We start from the raw sequence: 20610 nt of genomic DNA on the forward strand, positions 1-20610 counted from the left end.
AAAAGCGCGCGTCATGGCATACTCGTTTTAACAAAACACGCTGAATTCTCCAAACAGAATATTATTTCATAATAGACTTGTGGCTGCTAAACTGTGGTCAATGTTTTGGAGAAATTAAGTAATAAAACTGGAAGCCGCTGTGTCGCGTTGTTGGACGAGACCCTCACTTTGATATTATGTGCCTTCATCACTTCATTGACATTTCAACAGTCGGTGACTAATTTATACAGTGGTCATTTTGAAAAATGATGTCATTTGTGAGTACCAGTATTTAAACGGGTTGTACATATAAATGGCAGAGTATAATTGAGAATTGATCCAAATGAGAGCATTGACAGGGTAAAGTGAAAATTATTTGCGCATTGAAGTGTAGCTCATTAATTATATAAATCGATTTCAGGCGCGTAGCGTGAAGAAAACTACAATTTGTAAATTATTTCCGATTTCGGTTGTAGTTTTCTACCTTTTTGTTTCCAAAAGAAAAAAACTTATAAAATGTTTTAATAATACTGTACGTGTAACAGTAAATATTAACGTTTTGATGTATATCCTAATAATATTATAAATGCGAAAGTGCCTTTGCTTGTTTTGATTTTACGCGTAAAATATTCAACCGATTTTACTGAAATTGACATGGAAATTTTTACATTCCGAATATTCCAAAAATAATTGATATAAGTTTATTATTGTATAGTTGTATTTCAGTTTAACGTCTGTCGATCGACCACGGTGCACAGTGAAGCAGAAAAATCTCAATATCTGAGTTATATTAATACACTTTCGACAGGGTGTGAAAACAGACAATAATGAAAAATGCATTATGAAAAAAATGAATAAAATGCCATAGTTATTTTGTAGGTTTGATAAAGAAACACGAAGACATTTATAAAATTTCAATGCCCTTTTTCTAATGTTCAGTTTCTCTGAGATAACCTGACCTAAAAGTTGATAATCGTAAATACGCTGTATGGAGGAGGTGGATTCCTAACAATTATGGCGCCTGATTAGGAGTTCCTAAAATAGGAGTTGCAACGCTGAGCGAGGCAGTACTAAACCCCCCCCCCCCACTGTGGGGGTCGCTGCCCCCTTATAATCTCACTTTAGAAGTTACTCAATAATACTTCATATCCAATCTTAAATTCATAAAAAACACAGCTATAACAATTTGATAAAATGACCTACTTAGGCCCTAACCTTTGCAATGGAAAAAAAGAACTTCATGGTTCCATCATTATAACAAAGTTGGACATAGGCAACTTTGTTATGTGGCATATATCCTTCAAAAAAGAATTTCCTTAAAAAAACTTTCCAGATTCTCTACAGTAGAAAAAATGCGACACTAAGGAGGAGACACCACCACTGTCGGTGGTGTCTATTTGCTCAAATAACACATTTTACATTAAACATATATTTTTACAATTTCTTGAGTGATGTTCCCCGTGGGCTTGAAGGGGGAGGGGGAGGTACAAATGTTTCACAGAAGTCTTAGTTTGACTTCTACAATATTTCTATTTTCTTTAGAGGTCGGTCGGATGACGTCAGATACACCCTGTAATTTTCTGTAACAATGCTATGTCCTTATCGTCCTTAAACAGTAGTCAGCTTGTCACAAGTGTTGACTGTCACTGAAGTGGCAGCCGTTAAAAAGATCCAAATATTCGTGGTGGAATGGAGCGATATTATTGAATGCTAAACGACCTCTATTCGTTTTGAACTGATGAAAGGAGAAAGGGTGAAGTACGTGTCGGAGGCAGCACGAGAGTGGAGAGCGTCGCGACGCAACTGCTGAGTGGTGCTGACGCCGTGCCCCGGGCGTCGCCAGCGGTCAGGTAAGCCCCGAGGCCAAGCTATATTGAGTTGCCGCGTTTCTATGGAGATGCCGTGCCTCGGGCCTCTATTTACCCTTTGCCTGCATAATTCCACCCTCTCCCTTGTTTTTAGCTCTCACAGCCTGACGCCTATTGTTCCGCCCCACACGTATTGTTTTTACTTCGATTTCAAGTTACATATGGATGGATCCGCCCCCAGTAATTATCACCTTTTGTGCATCTTCGCTGTCGTAGAATCCGCATTATGCATTGTCTCACTAATGATCATTGCCCACCTCCGCGACAATGGCTATTTATAAATTGTCAAAACCATTATTGTCTAATCAGTGCGGTATTGGGTACATTTCGCATTCATACTTCGTTTTGTTGCTCTGCTAATAATGATGGCGTTACTTTTATCCGGATTCCAGCTCGTTTTTGGAGCGACGAGATACTCATCCATCTCCTACAAAAATATCCTGGGTAATGTTTGTATTTTCAAAATAATCATACTAGAAGTTAACAAAACAAGTATTAAACTCGAATGGACTCGAATAAATTGCAGACGTCTTTATCTGGTACAAAAAAGTGCCTATACTTTTTTTTTGTAAGTTAATACAAAATTTAATGATCGTGCCTATGTAGACGAATATAAGGATAAATTAATATGATGTCAAAAAGCCCCGTTTATCTGCCACTGAACTTCTCACCTTCTACAAAAACTCCAACTGTAAAACAGTCATCTGTGTGTAATTTTTAACATATTGTAACAAAAAAGAAAAGAAAATATATATTAAAATACGTGTTTTACATGTATGCCGTCTCTCTCACTTTGTACCGAATGGACGAAACACATGGGGTTGGATACCGCTGAGGTCGTAGAAATGAATACTTATAGGTCGAGTTGCAAAGTTTACTTATATGTTTAATTGTGGCAAATAAACATAAAAGAACCACTTCTAGATGTTAAAAATTCAATAATGTACTGCCAGGTTGCTGCCAAATAGAGTGATAAAAAACTAAATGATATCATAAAGGCGAGCCTAATCGTTCCAATGTTCTATGGAAATGTTTACATTCAAAATTATATGTCACGTATGAAAAATTTATAATACGGAAATATAAAAATTAGGTTATTAATCCGCCAAGAATTTAGTTCCAAGAACATCGGATGTAACTTATATTAACCAGTAACAAGTAAAATGGTGGCGAAAATAAGTATTATACAAAATACACTAAATAACGGTACAAGTTTGTGCAGTGTGATCCAGAATCTGCAGATTTTAAGCGTTTATCTGTCGTTTCAATTACAGATGTTTATGTACATTAGTGTATCAGGCTTCCGGAATAATACAACGGAGGCACATATCATGTATTACGTAACAGGCTTCACTGACCTACATGCAAGTCTGTAGCTCATTTTATTCTCGAGATGTCTTGAGGACAGATAGGCTGTCATACAATTATACTGGACAAAATTCCCCCTCCTCCACAGCCCACGGTAAACAAAAGAGAAATTGTGCCAGCCTATGCTTCACCGACGCTCAGCCAAATTCCGTAGTTTGTAGTTTGACATTCCCCATCATATAAATCATTCTAGTCTTTGTAGAAATAAGGTTTCGTGCAAATTTTAAAGTCTACTGATGCAATCTAGATATCTTGCCACATAATACTTTCAGAGTTGGACGTTGATTCGGGTTTCATAGCAGCGTTTGAAAATCAAATTCAAACAAACCAAATTACCAAAAGATGGTGTTGTATGTGTTGAGGCTACAATTTGTTAATTTTATATGATTGTACTCAACTGTTTATTGAATTTATTTATTAGGATATTCTTTCATTGCCATCACAGTCGCCCTAAGACCAATGTAAAGATATTCTGTAACACTAAGGCAAATCCCGTGGGGTGACATGCACCATCATCGAACTCAGTGGTGAATGAAGCTTTTTGCAAAATTTCAATTCTATAGGTCAGTTCGTTTTCGAGATATCGTGTGGACAGACAGACATAAGGACAAATTTGAAATCTTTAGCCCCTTTTTAATAGGCTTCGCTAACGCTCAGCAAATTAGTGGAATAAAAACGTACCTATTACAATAAACAAAGTTACAAATAGGTGGTCCTTTCTTAGACGTAACTTGTATTTATAAAACAAAGATAGCAGTTCCCGGTCATGCGTAATAAAGTATTTCATTTCAGCTTCAAATCAGGTCATTTTCCCGTTGGTGGAATGGAAGAAATACGGAAATCCTCATAAGCCATGCCGTAACAAAATTTGTCAAAAACTGCAAGCCTGTGGTGAGGTAAAGTAGAACGTTTTCAGCAGAGCGATAGCTTTTTAAATTTTCATTAGTAATTGATATAAAATAATTTTCAAAATACTTTTAGTCCTATGTTTCTAAAATATTAATTTATCGTTGATCTTTAATTTGAAACATTTCTTATTGGCGGTATGATATTTTTGTGAAATTTAAGGTCGTAAGAATATTGTAAACAATACTAAGACTGTTGCAGCCTTAGTATTGTTAAGTCAACGTAAGTCTTGGAGCCTGTTGCCAAGTACTAAGACATCGCAGAAATGTAGTGGTTAAAATTAGGTATTAAAAATAAAAATTAAGTGCATTTCTAAAACTTCAACACATATACAATACACAGTAGACAATATATATTTATTTGTACATTCTTTGAGAATTATAATGACGTCAAAATGTTTTGGAATTGAGTCAAGAATGGTAAATTCACCAAGATGTTCAAGCTTCCAAATTCCATCGAGATCTTCAGTTTGTGAATTCACCAATGGTGTAAAAAGGGTGCTTCACCAACCACTTCTTCAGCTCCCTCTTGAAAGCGATGCCCTCTTCCTGTAATTTTATTTCTTCAGGCTGGATGTTGAATAACTTAGCTCCCATGTAAGATGGCTTTTAAGAGTAAAGTGCCGTTGTGTGTGTGCTGGTAAATTGAAGTTTGCAGCCCAGCGTGTGTTTATATGTATGCAGGTCTCTGCCTCTTGTCAAGTTGTTACAATGCACATACATTATCACTTGTAGTACATAAAGAGACACTACAGTTACAATATTGAGTTCACAAAAGGTTCTTCGAGAAGTATCTCTGGGCTGTAAGTCTGCCAGAACTCGGATACACTTTTTCTCAAGAACAAGCGGTCTCTGTAAATTTGTCATTCTTGAACTGCCCCATACTGAAATACATTAGCTAAGATGAGAGTCAAAACAGCGTAGTAGGCAGTTGTTGCTGTATTTTTGATCAGTTATCGCCTAATTCTTTCGACAACGTAGAGTCCTGGGGAAAGCTTCTTACAGAGATTGTCAACTTGTGTGGTCCATTTGCCAATCGCTGTACTTACGAGAACATTCCTGCGAATATCATTTACTGATTCATTCCATGTAAGAGAAGAGTTGATTCAAGGCTTTGGACTTGTAAGGCAGTGCGATACCATCAATAGACAACGTGTCAACCGTGGTAGAATCTTTAGTGTCCCGTAAAACTTATATGACAAATTATCGTTGGTTCAGTTTTGTTTTGATTCAGACAAAATCGTTGTTTATCAGTTAATTTAGTTTATATTTGTTTTTAAGTTTACTATACAATCATTTATGTAGCAAACATAAAAATGACTGCTTGCTGAGCTTTATAGGCTTTATGACCTCAACAAGAGCCCTCGCCCTTACCGCTTGAATCTTCATAACTTCTCACAAATAAAATCCACGAATATTACAAAAAAATTTGAAGAAGATTACTTCCACATAGCTCAGGAATAGCCAAAGATAAATAGTAAAATAAACTGATCAATTATTTTGTTAAGCATTTCGCTAATATTCTGACTTTGATATGAAAAAGGGTAGAATAGTATCTGTATGCAAATGTTCAGTTTAGCTCCAGTTCACCTTCCTCTTACGTGCAGCATCTGAAATCTGATGCTGTTGCAGAATTGACTCCTGAGTCTGAAGTCATGTTCGTCTGAAGAAATCCAAAGATAGTTGGATACGAAGAACGAAGAAGCTCAAAAAGAATTCTGCATCGTTTCAACATCAGAAGCACTTATAAAATATAGTACAATCTAGGTGAAGAGGCATTCTCATTGTCTCATCAGGTTACGATGCTTCGATGTTAACTTACACGATCCCAAAGCACGGTGGGGCAACAGTCTTCTACACATAACGCAGCTATGGTGGGAAAAGTTGACTCAATCCTTGGTAAAACGACCGTGACTCCAGATTTCAGAAGTCAAATATACGACAACATCAGATTTCAGATGCTGCGCGTATGCATATGTGAGGAAGGTGAACTGGAGCCAAGCTCAACATTCACATTGAGTATCCATTTGTTTGGAATTTTAAAATGTTTTAATACCACAAGGTAGAAAGAAATACCAAGTATCGTAACAGGCTTCTCTGAGGTTGCATACAAATTTTAAAATATATAGTCCATTTCATTTTTGAGATTTCCTGCGGACACATAGACAGACAGACAATTAATTATACATAAAGAAGTAGACACGAAAACGACACGTCATAGAACTTATTCTTGTAGAAAGTTTCATGGAAATTTATGATTTTATATAAGCGTTTAAACAATAAAAGTCTACAAATCACTATAACATGGTGTTGTGTGTTGGTTAAGCTGCATGTGTTAATACTCGTATATCATATGTTTGAACCTCTTTTTATTTTTTTCTTCTCTTTTAATCCTCAGCGTCTTAGCTATGCCGGCCTCGATGTTTTTTTTCAAAGTACATGATTAGACCGCCCCGGGATTTGAACCCGTGATCTCTTGGTTAGAGAGCCGAGACTATAACCATTAGCCTACGGAGGTATTGAATCTCTTATGAGTGTATTGAATTTTTTTTTAACTTTATTTATTCTGATATTTTCTCGTTGCCATCATGGTTAACCATAGTTCTATACACAGTGTACTTTAACACAAGCCACGCGTATCATTTTGATACACAAAACACTCCTTTGTTTTGTGTCCTGTGCATTAATCCTCAATACAGTGCTCATTAAATATTTAATGCCATTGCCGTGTTGCCATGGCCCGGGAGAGTAACTAAATTACATTAGTTTCTAAAATTAGGTTAAGTTGGTAGCACTGGGTACATATGATAATTTGTATCACGTTGATTAATATTGATTTTATATTGATGTTGAAGTAATGATCAGTTGCTAGGCAATTAAAAACGCTTTATGATGAAGTGTAATCATTCTTCTGAATCATTCTTTGGTCTATACCGTGGTTACAAATTTTTCTGTGTCAAATTTATGCACATGGCCTAAAAACGAAGTTTTTCTGTGTGTAAACTGTAGACATGGTAGTTAAAGTGCAAATGTAATGCTTCTGACCTAAAAGGTAACTCATTTCCGTGGACGAAATAATTCGGATTTTATAGTTTTCACTCAAACTAAAGTAACACGCTGATAAATTACGTACATTTTGTACAATCATACAAAATTCAAGTCTTAATTTACCCCCTTGTTCATTAACTCTCCAAAATTTATCTCCAGTATAAAATGTGAAGGTTTTACAACTCTAACCGAACCTGATATTAACAAGAGTTGAAAGAGGTAGACAGTAAGGCGATCCTTCTTAATTAAAAGTTGTTAATCATCTCAAGTTCCCCACCCTTTGATCTTTGTTACTTTCTTCCCTGACACCTGTCGACTTGACGTTCTTTACCCTGTAAGTGCGAGAGCATACTCCAGCTTATCTGAGACAAATGATCTCGTTGAAAGAGGAACGAGATTGGCAGCAATCTTATAGTTAATAGGGTAAGTGAGATGGAGATATTTAGATTGATCCTTTGATATTTTCAGTTAGTTAAAATGGTACTTTGGTAATAATAATAAATAGTTTTTGAAGAGTTTTTCTTACGGGACCTAACAAATTACATCATTGGAAAGAACAGACTTTATTTGACTTACTGTGATAATTACATGTCATCATGGCGATCGGTTCTTGGAATCTGCCTCCCAAAAGGAAGCGATGTGATAAGGAAGCCATCTCTATCTTTATATACAACTTGTTATTGCGCTATAAATAGGTTTAGATTAGGTTTATAAATATGTGTTACCCTTCATCTAGATTACACTGGATAGATTATGTATATACATATATATAGATACTTATGTGTGTATGTATATATATACACTTATGTGTGTGTATATATACAGGGTGTATATTATGTCTGGAAACACCCAAATATATCCTTTAATAATTTAAATATAAATTTGAAACCTCTTACAATCGTGATAGAGATTGGGCATCTACTTTTTGGAACAATGTTTTGTTATGTCACACCAACGGGGGACGTCCTGCCGAGGGTATCGTGAATATTCTTAATGGAAGCCTATACCTTGTGATACATAATCTTAAAGGTAATAGCTTACTGAATTGAATGCCACAAACCGCATCTCAAAGGAATTATTCTATCAGAAAATAGAGCATTTTTAGTATTGAAAATTTACTGATGTTCAACAATGTAATTTTAACATGGTTCTTGCCACAAAATGTGTTACACTAATTTTTTAGCATTTTTTTAAATGTTCAATTAAAATAAAATAAACAATTTATTTTTAAGCTGGTTTCATTAGTACAAATTTACCAGTTTTTATTACTATAGAGGAGATTGCTTTGATAACTGAAGAAATGTTAGGCAACTCTGTCGAATCATTTTACACAAGATTGGCTCATTGTCAAACCGTAGAAGGAACACAGTTCGAACAATTGCTTTGACACCAAATGCAGGTAAAACGTTTGTTGTAAGACTTTTCTAACAGGATACATTATTTTTATTTGTAATAAGAAATCAATAACATAAGTATTTCCATAATTGTACTGTAATAAAAACTGGCAAATTTGTGCTAATAGAACCAGCTTAAAATGAAATTTTTGTTTTATTTAATTGAACATTTAAAAAAATGCTAAAAAATTAGTGTAACACATTTTGTGGCAAGAACCATGTTAAAATTACATTGTTGAACATCAGTAAATTTTCAATACTAAAAATGCTCTATTTTCTGATAGAATAATTCCTTTGAGATGCGGTTTGTGGCATTCAATTCAGTAAGCTATTACCTTTAAGATTATGTATCACAAGGTATAGGCTTCCATTAAGAATATTCACGATACCCTCGGCAGGACGTCCCCCGTTGGTGTGACATAACAAAACATTGTTCCAAAAAGTAGATGCCCAATCTCTATCACGATTGTAAGAGGTTTCAAATTTATATTTAAATTATTAAAGGATATATTTGGGTGTTTCCAGACATAATATACACCCTGTATATGTACACACACACACATATATATATATATATATATATATATATATATATATATATATATATATATATATATGTATATACACACATAAGTTGATGTGTATTTGCCGTTTCTACCGCACCTTTGGGACAGACCAAAAATCAATGTAAAATACCAAAACGGATCTGTAAAATCCAACAGTAAAACTCGAATGTAAAATAACCGAATCTATACTGTTTTATTGATTATTGTTTACTTCTAAATTTCTAAGCTGTTTAATAAAAAATATTGGAAATCGAATGAAAAATTATAAAAAACTTGAAACATTTCTTCCTATTAGTGTTATTGACATTTGTACAAAATGTTAAAAATATTTAAAGAATAGCTTATAAAATATATAAAAAAAAACTTTAGTGAATTTCTCTAATATAATTCTTAATTAGGTACATCATATGATAAAAATTTCTTAAAAACAACATAACAAATCGCATTTGTAACAGTATTTTGAGAATCCATATTGATAATTAAATCGTTCTTTAAACCAGAAATATTTGTCAAATTCTTCGTTGTATCAATGACATAAATTGGCCTATTTACTATAAATTCTTTGGGATTGTAATACATTTCCATATTTTTGTAGTAAACCTTTTTTAAATCTTTATAAATCCGATACATAATTTTGAAAAGACCTCCGGATAATAAGTACCATTCAATTTTACTCTAATATTTTTTACATTCAAATTATCAAACTTTAAAGGATTTTTTTTCTTGTTTGAGACAGAATCTTTCTGTTTGAAAACCTATAATAACGAACTTAGTATTGAAAATATTTCTATAAATATTTGTGATATTAAACTAATAAGTTCTACCAGAAATACCTTTTTGCTCAATACATTACCAATATAGAAAATTAAAAGTCATATTTTGACCTTTTGTAATTTCATAAATCACAAAACTTATAAAAAACTCATTAATTGTAATTTTTCCATCAATTGGCATGTCATTTCCAGTTCTTGTTTTTAATATTGCATCATCATCTTCAGCTCTTATGAAATTAATGTAAACTCCACCTTTATAGTTTGGAAAATTTACATTTTAAAGAATCCTAAGCCAAAATGTGATAAATTGCCACCGATTCAAACTGTCCAAATTTAAAAGTTGATACAAAACTATTTGAAAATACATCACTTTGAGAATAAGATATGGTTCATTTAATTGTATTTAATTGACCACATTTTTCAATTTCTTCTCTCAATTTATTATGTTTTCTTACTTCAATTTTGGAAAACAAAAATGGTATGAAATTATTAATCTAACATCATTTCAAAATATACTTGACCATCTTGTTTTGTTAAAGTTCCACAAATATAAAACTGAAAATTAGATAAGCAAAAGTTATCTCCAAAATCAATATTAAACTATCTTTTTATTTGGCTTGTTCAAATGTTGCTTATAAATTGGATAAACATTTTTAAACTCTGCCCTTTCAATATAGCCTGGATACTTTTGGCAATCCATAATTTATTTAGAAAACATTCCTAATTTTTTAATAAAATTTAATCACAGTTTTTAAAGAATTTATAGACATTTTTAATAAAAGTTATTTTTTATATCTCACATTTCTATAAGTTTTAATTAAATCACTGTAATGTCCAGCCATCTCTATTTATTAAGAAAAAAATGTTAAATTAAACTTTTGTAAATTGACTTTTTTAGTATTAATGTATTAAGTATTATCTGAGTTTGATGACTATTACATTTTCTCAGCACAATATGGAGTGATGTGAAGGAATACAGATAGTCTTTCAGTGGTGAAAAAAATTACTGGTCTTGGCACTGCCAACTGAATATTAGTAGCTTACCTACAAAAAAAAGCCTTCCTACATGGGAGTGAAGTTTCTGAACCTACTACCAGAGACAATTAAAGGTCCCAATGTAAGCAGTACAAGACGTCTATCGGCTTGGCTTGCAGAGAGACCATTCTACTCAGTTGAAGAATTCATCAATTGGAGATCTTCAGCCATGTTCCAGTGACAACCCGTCCCTGCACAGTTGACCACCACCACACTCGAAACACCATTGCATTAATATAACACTGTAAAACAAAATTGAGGTTACTTGTAACTTCAATTTTGTTATTCCTACTCCTGACGCCTATTCTGTTCTTGATGTATACGAATAAAGTATTCTGATTGATTGATTGATTACCAATTAGTCTGGCTAGAATTCCCATGATTTAATATCCATATAAAACTTCAGGAAACCTTTTGATGTAATTAATCATTTGATTTTTAATTAATTAACACTTACTTAGAAGATTGTACACTCAACTTTCATTTATATTCGTCAGAAAGGAGGTATACTTGTGGCAATTGGTACTAGTACATTAATGTGATCCTCCAGCACATATGAGAACTATAAGGAAATGTAAGTTGAGGTAAAAAGAAAACAAAGGAGTTTGTAAAAAGAATTTATTCAAATCAACAGTCAGTTAACTGTCTATTTAAAAAGACCAGATAATCATCCATGTAATAGTAAACTATTGTATTGACATTGTGTCGGCACATTTGCTGCTATTATTTGATTGCTTAATTTCCATATTTTTCCGGACGTAAAACAAATTTTTTATAGTAATACACCAAAATGTATTTACATAAGTACTACTTCAGAACTAAATGCTAATTCATTAATTCTATATTTTTTAACACAATTGAGTCTGTGAGTGGAAATTCTCGTGATGATAGGAGTAAATTATTATCACAGTTATGATAAACAAAAGAGAAAGAAAAATATATTTTATGGATTATAAGACTTGGGCAAGACATCAAATACTTTTTCATTCTAGCAGGCTAGTTTATCTGTCTATTAATGTCATCACTGTTTGTTTAAAAATGTATAGTGTACTTAACAATAAAATTGAAAAATTTTCAATTAATGTTGTATAAATTTTAAATTTCCACGTCCAATAGAAAGTTTGCACTAAACACTATCAGGTATTTAATAAAATTGTACATTCAAATAAAATATAACCTCAAGTTACTCAAATTACTGTTACAGCGGTTTGGAAATATTTGACTTTCACCGCAACAGTTCATCATTTAATATTTTTGTAGACTTGTATATTTTCTATGATCTGTACCTCCTTTTACGCTTCCAAATTTTTGTTTGTTTTAGCTACAAAATTTTAAAAAATACAAATTTTTTGCCTTCAGTCTCCTAAAATCAAATTTTTAGTAACGTAAAACAAGAAACAACAAGGAAACTACAAGGTTTTTATGGTAGTGCTTTTTGATTATTATAGAACTTGCAATTTCCATAGGGTGTCATAATGATGAGTAGAGAGAGGACAATGCCGGTATTGAACCTTATCTGTAAAAGATAGAACAAATAATGCAGCAAATGTTCTCTGATGACAAAATGTGTAGATTACGAGCTGAAGTGGTATAACACAGGAACTACGACAGACGACTAAATTTTACTTTGTACAGACAAACTTTGATTTAGAATGCTCAAAATAATACTAACAACAGAAATAATAACTTTTAACTAAACTTCCAAACAATTAACATTATTAAATACATTTTAATATTAAGTCATACCTATCTATATCAACGAAATATAAAGTCATGAGATAATAAATTCATATACATGATATTTACACAGGATTTTTATACTACTATAAACACAAAAAAACATTAATTACTCAGCTATGTACAATCTTAAAGAAACTCTTCAACAGTGAAAACAATAAATTGAAAATAATATTGTAAAAATGGAAGAAAGAATAGGCTTTAATATGTGTGATCGTGTTGGCAGATCTACTGTGCTGTTATAATCGGAACAAAACTACAGTAATCAGTGAAATTAATCTACTTAGACCTATGAACACAACATGAGGAGTTCAAATGAAACATGACAAATGAATGAAACTGTTACTTCTATTCCAAACTAAAAATGAAGCTATACATTAGCTTCGGCTTGTTCCTAAATAACAATTAACATAAACAGTTCATATTTTACACCGAACTTGTAAACTAGTGTTTTTAAAAATTTCCTACATCTTATAACTATCTAGTTGTCTTCATCTGATCTCTGATGAACATACAGACTTCTACTTTAGATTAAATGTGATGGTTTTATGATATGGACTTCACCTCAGTATCACAGACACATCATCATGGCTTTTTACCCTGTAAGTAAATACCTGCTGCAAAGAAAGTGGATTTAGATGTTCACAAGACAGTTTAGAAATACAGTACACCCCTAAGTGAAGTGTACTCTTACAGCTGGTTCTTTGTCTAAAAGGAATAAAGTTACATGAGTACTATAATACAAAACGTTAAAGCTGTTGTGTTCGCCACACAAGACGCGTTTATTGCACAGGTAATCGAAGAGGACGCTCTTGACTGTTTAGTTTCTAGGACACCTTCACAGCCGGGATCAGGCTCACACTTTGCGCACAAACAGATACTCTGAGAACTGCTGGCCTTCGACTCCGCCACCGTTGCTGGCCGCCACCTTGAACCCTGCGTTCAGCAGCCTGGTTACTGCCTGGACGCTGTTCAGCTTGCAATAGCCGTTCAGGGGGAAGCGGATCACATGTCGCGTGTCGTGCTGATTCCAGGCTACACTGGACCGAGCATCCAACAGTGCTTGGTTTGTCTCGGGGAAAACCTGCAAAGACATGAAAATATTGAATTAATTTATTTGAAAGCAGTACAATTATAATTCATTAAGAACCGCTATAGTGGTGGATATCAAGATTTTAACCACAAAAGAATTTACACCCTTATTTTTGGTGAAAAGATTATGGGATTTATTTCATTTGTAAGGTACAATTAACTAGCATCCAAAAACTTTACAATGTAATTATTGGGTTTTCATGGAAAAAATTAATACTGGTTTGTATTTTACTGTCCAAAAGTATACATACGTTTACAAGAGAAACAAAAAGCGTTAATTAAATCTTTAAAATTAGACATGTGCCATAATTTTAAGAACAAATATAAAGATAAAATAGTATTTGAATGAAGTTTAACATTAATTTTGTATGAATAACACTCAAGGTTGTTTAATTATTCAGATGACTTTTTCAACTTTAAATTGCACACAAAGAGCAAAATTAAATTTTTTGTAAAAGTATAAAGTAAACTATGCAAAGCAAGCAATTTATTAAACTGTAATGTAATTTTGTATCTTGCTTTTATAAGTTTCATTATGCACCTCACTGATAAGACATGTTGACTTAATGGGGCTCTGATACTGTTAAATTACATGTTGAAAATAAATAAACTTAACAGAAAATGCTATTAAAATCTGAGTACATACTTATATTGTCTAACATCTTGTAAGGCGTAAAGCTTAAAGAGATTGTTATATATTTTTACACTCTTCTATCAATAAAATACACGTGAATGATAAAAAATGACAAAACTTAAGGTTTATATAAGTTAACGAGACATTTTTTGACTATTTAAGGTTTTATAATAACGCAAATGTCATCCTTGCACAAATTAATGATGTTGCTCTAATGCTCAAATCACTTCTACTGATTCAAATGGATTTTATGTGAATTTTAAAATATCAAGCATTTAATTAGTAGGCTATAATGATTTTGGTGTAGGCTACATAAAATTTCCAAACTCCCAAAAACTAAAAAGTTAATAGTTTTTGAATTCGAGTCAATACCACACAGGTTGAAATCTAAAATTCAATCATCTACAAAATTTCTCCTAAATGCACACATTACTGAATGCATGAAGTATTATACTGAATCAGTTAGTACATCTAGTTGTATGATATAGTAATTTAATTACTTATATAGTTCAGTAATCTGATTTCCTAAACCCCCTTCCCGTTTATTTACTTTGAAGTTTGTCTTTCAGTTATTTAGTCCGGACTAGCGAGGGTACTAACCTCGTCCAGCAGACCTCGCTCTCCGGACAACATGATTCGCTCGCCCAGGTCCGGACTGACGTGTAGAGCCACGCACTCGTAGCTCGTGTGTCCTGTCAGTCCTCCTCTATCCTTGTCCTCCCCGTTCCCCTGAGGCGGACAACTCTTCACGACCACCGGGCTCGGGCTCTTCTGTCTCTCCTTCTTCAGCTGCTCCAACTGCCTGCACATCGCTGTCAAACAAACATTTGATGTAAGAACAAACTAAAACTATTTTAGCCACCCAAAGTATCATTCTGTGCACGCTACTCTTTAGAAAAGTATTTAAAAAAATATTTCTAGAAAATATTACTTTTTTCCAAAATTCTAAAATGCAGTTTTTGAATTTGTTTTATTATTCCTACGCGTCCTATGAGGGGGGGTTATAATTTAACCCCCTTGGAATTTGATCAACAGTAATTCATTAATGATTAATGGGTAGCATATTAGTAACTTTAGGAAATAATATATATATATAGTGTAATTGTATATTAATCAACAATTGACGTCATGGTTGAAATTTTAAGAGATACAAAATAACAAAAAAATTAATAGTGTAGGATAAAATAATTATGATTGGAGCAACACAACATAGATAGTTTACAACCTCTTTACGTTAAAAATGTAAACACACAACTCTTAATGCTCATACAGATATCATACAAGTGTTTATTAACTTTCAGTAGGAAATTTAAAACTAGGTGGTCACACTTGTGACAAAAATTATTTAATGTGACAAAGCACTTTAAATAAATTTTGAAGAAGTAAGTAAAGAACTGGACAGGCTGGCAGTTTACGCTCAAACGAGCAGGCTCTGGTTTTTGGTGAATTAACGAAACCTGTTCAATTAAACTTTGTTAAAATTGAAACATTTAAATAGTGGTTTTCAGAATTACAGACCAAAATAATGGTTTTAAGAGATGCATAACGTACCCAAAGCGAACATTTTTTTGAACCGCCCGGTCAAGAATAAAAGATAGGATTGTAATTTAATAAGAACTATTTATAGAGTTCTAGAATTCTAAAATTACATACTTAAAAACAGTGCAGCTACACATCTTATACAAAAATCTGTTCTTAATCAGATCACAAGTTTACAAGTTATGAGTGTTGAAAGTTGCAGGTCTACAGGTTAGTTTGTGGTAACTTTCAAACTCAGGTATTTATACTTTTTGATCCGAGAGAAGTGACGATCTTTTCAAGGGTCTATACAACGGTAGCTAAATAGCCTGTGGAGTTGAGATTTCACAACTTGCTCTACATCTGTTACGAAAGGTGTTCTTACAGATGCCTTCGTTATATTCAGAAGCGACAACATACTGAATCGGGACTCACGTGCAATATCGAAGTACTTGGCTTCCTCCAGTAGCAGGTCAATGTCCGCGAAGTTATCGGGGATGAGGAGCCTCGAGTTGCGCATGAAGTTGAGGATATGCCTGAACATGCCGCCGTCACGGTCGATGAAGTAGTGCTGCTTCAGGGAGTCCAGGACTATGGGGATACTGCCGTTGAACAGCTTGGCGAGCCTGGAGTCAGGGTATCTGAAACAAAAGTAAAATAATGTTAATGGAAGGGTAAAGTATGCTCGTACCACCTTTGATCTATATGTATTCTACTGGCGATATTAATAAATTGTGTGATTGATAAATGAGAAAGCGCTCTCCTCCTAAAAGTGATTCAATCCAGTTTGTGGTGATCGTACTTTTATACACATCCTTTCTTCACATCCAAATCCAGCAGCAACAGCTAAATCCGAAATAGCTAGTTTACATCTTCTAGTTTGAAGGTCAAATTCTTAGGTGAACTTCACTGTAAGTCTAAATGGTTCGTCTTTGCAAATCTTTTAGGCTAAGGATGGATGGAACTCATTAATTATTGATTGCAGGGTTGGAAATACAAGTAGGCCTACACGTTGTCAATGTGCTTCAACATCGCCCTTAAAAACGTAATCCTAATTCAACGACAAACTGTCAGAAAATGTTCGGTATACAGTGGGAAGACACCACCAATGAGTTAATGACCCAGATTCAGATGGAGCAAACTAGGGAATAAATAAGTTAAAGCTATTTTTGGAAAATAAAAACATAGAGAGATACAGGTGTTCAGTTCGCGATGATTAAAGGTGTCAAGAACGGAACCGAGCCGTAAATGCGGGAGACTGGACACAAAGTCGACAAAGGAAGGAGCGGCCAAAGCCTCAGTTTTAAGGCAGTGTGGGAGTGGACATCAACAATAGCACATATCTCACGGAGAGTGATGAATCAGGGCGGCCCACGGCCAGACCGGGCGAGCGGCGGGACCACGCAGGCGGCCTCTGCCCCCGGCAACCCCCGCCCTACCCAGGGTATCATGGCGAGGTGTGATGCCAGATCTGGCACACCGGGCGAGGAATGTCTTCTCCAGATGTCTTTATGGCAGTATCGATACAATGGTTTTATGCGGCGGCCACTCTGTCTTTATCTACTACTAATTGTTGTTCCGCGAATTACGAATTAGATTATCTAATCAACGTAGTTAGTATAGCTAAAAGTATCGTACCGGACGCAGGACCTGTCTCGCGCTACATGCAGTAGCCACTCTGTCTTTATCTACTACTAATTGTTGTTCCGCGAATTACGAATTAGATTATCTAATCAACGTAGTTGACATAGCTAAAAGTATCGTACCAGACGCAGGACCTGTCTCGCGCTACATGCAGTAGCCACTCTGTCTTTATCTACTACTAATTGTTGTTCCGCGAATTACGAATTAGATTATCTAATCAACGTAGTTAGTATAGCTAAAAGTATCGTACCAGACGCAGGACCTGTCTCGCGCTACATGCAGAAGCCATTCTGTCTTTATCTACTACTTGTTGTTTCGCGAATTAGATTATCTAATCAACGTAGTTAGTATAGCTAAAAGTATCGTACCAGACGCAGGACCTGTCTCGCGCTACATGCAGAAGCCATTCTGTCTTTATCTACTACTTGTTGTTTCGCGAATTAGATTATCTAATCAACGTAGTTAGTATAGCTAAAAGTATCGTACCAGACGCAGGACCTGTCTCGCGCTACATGCAGTAGCCACTATGTCTTTATCTACTAATTGTTGTTTCGCGAATTAGATTATCTAATCAACGTAGTTAGTATAGCTAAAAGTGTCGTACCAGACGCAGGACCTGTCTCGCGCTACATGCAGAAGCCACTATGTCTTTATCTACTAATTGTTGTTTCGCGAATTAGATTATCTAATCAACGTAGTTAGTATAGCTAGAAGTGTCGTACCAGACGCAGGACCTGTCTCGCGCTACATGCAGAAGCCACTATTTCTTTATCTACTAATTGTTGTTTCGCGAATTAGATTATCTAATCAACGTAGTTAGTATAGCTAGAAGTGTCGTACCAGACGCAGGACCTGTCTCGCGCTACATGCAGAAGCCACTCTGTCTTTATCTACTAATTGTTGTTTCGCGAATTAGATTATCTAATCAACGTAGTTAGTATAGCTAAAAGTGTCGTACCAGACGCAGGACCTGTCTCGCGCTACATGCAGAAGCCACTCTGTCTTTATCTACTACTAATTGTTGTTCCGCGAATTACGAATTAGATTATCTAATCAACGTAGTTAGTATAGCTAAAAGTATCGTACCAGACGCAGGACCTGTCTCGCGCTACATGCAGAAGCCACTCTGTCTTTATCTACTACTTGTTGTTTCGCGAATTAGATTATCTAATCAACGTAGTTAGTATAGCTAAAAGTATCGTACCAGACGCAGGACCTGTCTCGCGCTACATGCAGTAGCCACTATTTCTTTATCTACTAATTGTTGTTTCGCGAATTAGATTATCTAATCAACGTAGTTAGTATAGCTAGAAGTGTCGTACCAGACGCAGGACCTGTCTCGCGCTACATGCAGTAGCCACTATTTCTTTATCTACTAATTGTTGTTTCGCGAATTAGATTATCTAATCAACGTAGTTAGTATAGCTAGAAGTGTCGTACCAGACGCAGGACCTGTCTCGCGCTACATGCAGTAGCCACTATTTCTTTATCTACTAATTGTTGTTTCGCGAATTAGATTATCTAATCAACGTAGTTAGTATAGCTAGAAGTGTCGTACCAGACGCAGGACCTGTCTCGCGCTACATGCAGTAGCCACTATTTCTTTATCTACTAATTGTTGTTTCGCGAATTAGATTATCTAATCAACGTAGTTAGTATAGCTAGAAGTGTCGTACCAGACGCAGGACCTGTCTCGCGCTACATGCAGTAGCCACTATTTCTTTATCTACTAATTGTTGTTTCGCGAATTAGATTATCTAATCAACGTAGTTAGTATAGCTAGAAGTGTCGTACCAGACGCAGGACCTGTCTCGCGCTACATGCAGTAGCCACTATTTCTTTATCTACTAATTGTTGTTTCGCGAATTAGATTATCTAATCAACGTAGTTAGTATAGCTAGAAGTGTCGTACCAGACGCAGGACCTGTCTCGCGCCACATCCTTTGTGCCACTAAGACGAACAGATTTAACCGTGTCATAACGATGAGTAAAAACAGCCGTTAAAATGTGTAAACCCTAATAACGTAATAACTATCGACGTTATGACAGTTTTTAAGACTATACATGTTAACGGAAAGGTTACTAAAATCGGACAGTAAATAACGTAGATACGTTTAAACTATGAGACTTTTCCTGATCGTTACAACATTTAAAAGCTCAAACCTACATGATTTCTTGATAAATTTTGATGTTTTAAATATCAAAATTGTTGTAGTTAAATTTAGAAACTTTGATTATCTTTTGCATATTTTAATAACCTTATTAGTTGTTATGTTATTAAGCTTTAAGGATTTCAATATTCCGCCATCTTGAAACGTGATATTTTTATCTTATTTTGAGACTGCAAGAACAATAACTGTGCCAATTTTTTTAAAATCTTTACTGTTGTTTGAAATAAAAGTTAAAATGTTAAACACACATATAAGCATTTCTGGTTCATGGTTACGTTAAATATTTTGTTTGCTGTTATTCACAGAATACATTCCCTAAATACTATCGAATAGTTCGTAAACACCCTGTACAAGCTATCTACAAGAGGTTTTAGAAGTAAATATTGGCGATATCTATGTTGATTTAATTCACTGAGTTAGGTTATAAATAATAATACTCTTGTCAGAGGAATTTACTATTTCCCTCAGACGGATTGAGGGGGGCGCCCTCCCCCCCCGGACTCCTTCCCTGAGTACACCGCTGACACTGATTGTTACCCATTTAGTAGCTTAGTGCCCAATTAAGTGAAGCGAGCAGCCGAGCCGCCTTGCAGTAAACCAGTCTCGTACGAGTCAAGTCTACTCGTATGATTTGACATTTAGTGTGAGCGGCGCAGTGTAATGTATAGGCCGTTTATTAGTATTGACATAATTTAGCTTTCAGCGAACAGGTTGGGCCTGGTAATTAAATATGAAATGCGATAATGGACAGCTTAGCGCATTATTTTGGAGAACTGGTTGTGGCGGAGGTTCATATTTTGGACACAGTTTTGTGACTGACGATCGTCATCACAGTCAGTCGTGCATTTTAGCTGAGCCGATGGTCCTTGATCAATATA

The 20610-nt window shown here is 34.7% G+C and overlaps 1 protein-coding gene across 1 annotated transcript in view; it reads right to left on the reverse strand.

The window, feature by feature from the left end:
- Positions 1 to 11546: 11546 nt before the first annotated feature.
- LOC124357395 (BTB/POZ domain-containing protein kctd15) overlaps positions 11547 to 20610 on the reverse strand; it is an 81437-nt gene continuing 72373 nt past the window's right edge. The window contains exons 4-6 of the mRNA XM_046809156.1: positions 16353 to 16558; positions 15000 to 15211; positions 11547 to 13757 (exon numbers count right to left, since the gene is read on the reverse strand). Of these exons, the coding sequence (XP_046665112.1) occupies positions 13530 to 13757; positions 15000 to 15211; positions 16353 to 16558 (646 nt within the window). The 3' untranslated portion in view covers positions 11547 to 13529. The remainder of the gene's footprint in view (positions 13758 to 14999; positions 15212 to 16352; positions 16559 to 20610) is intronic.

Source organism: Homalodisca vitripennis, chromosome 1 (assembly GCF_021130785.1).
Source record: "Homalodisca vitripennis isolate AUS2020 chromosome 1, UT_GWSS_2.1, whole genome shotgun sequence".
Lineage (NCBI taxonomy): Eukaryota > Metazoa > Arthropoda > Insecta > Hemiptera > Cicadellidae > Homalodisca > Homalodisca vitripennis.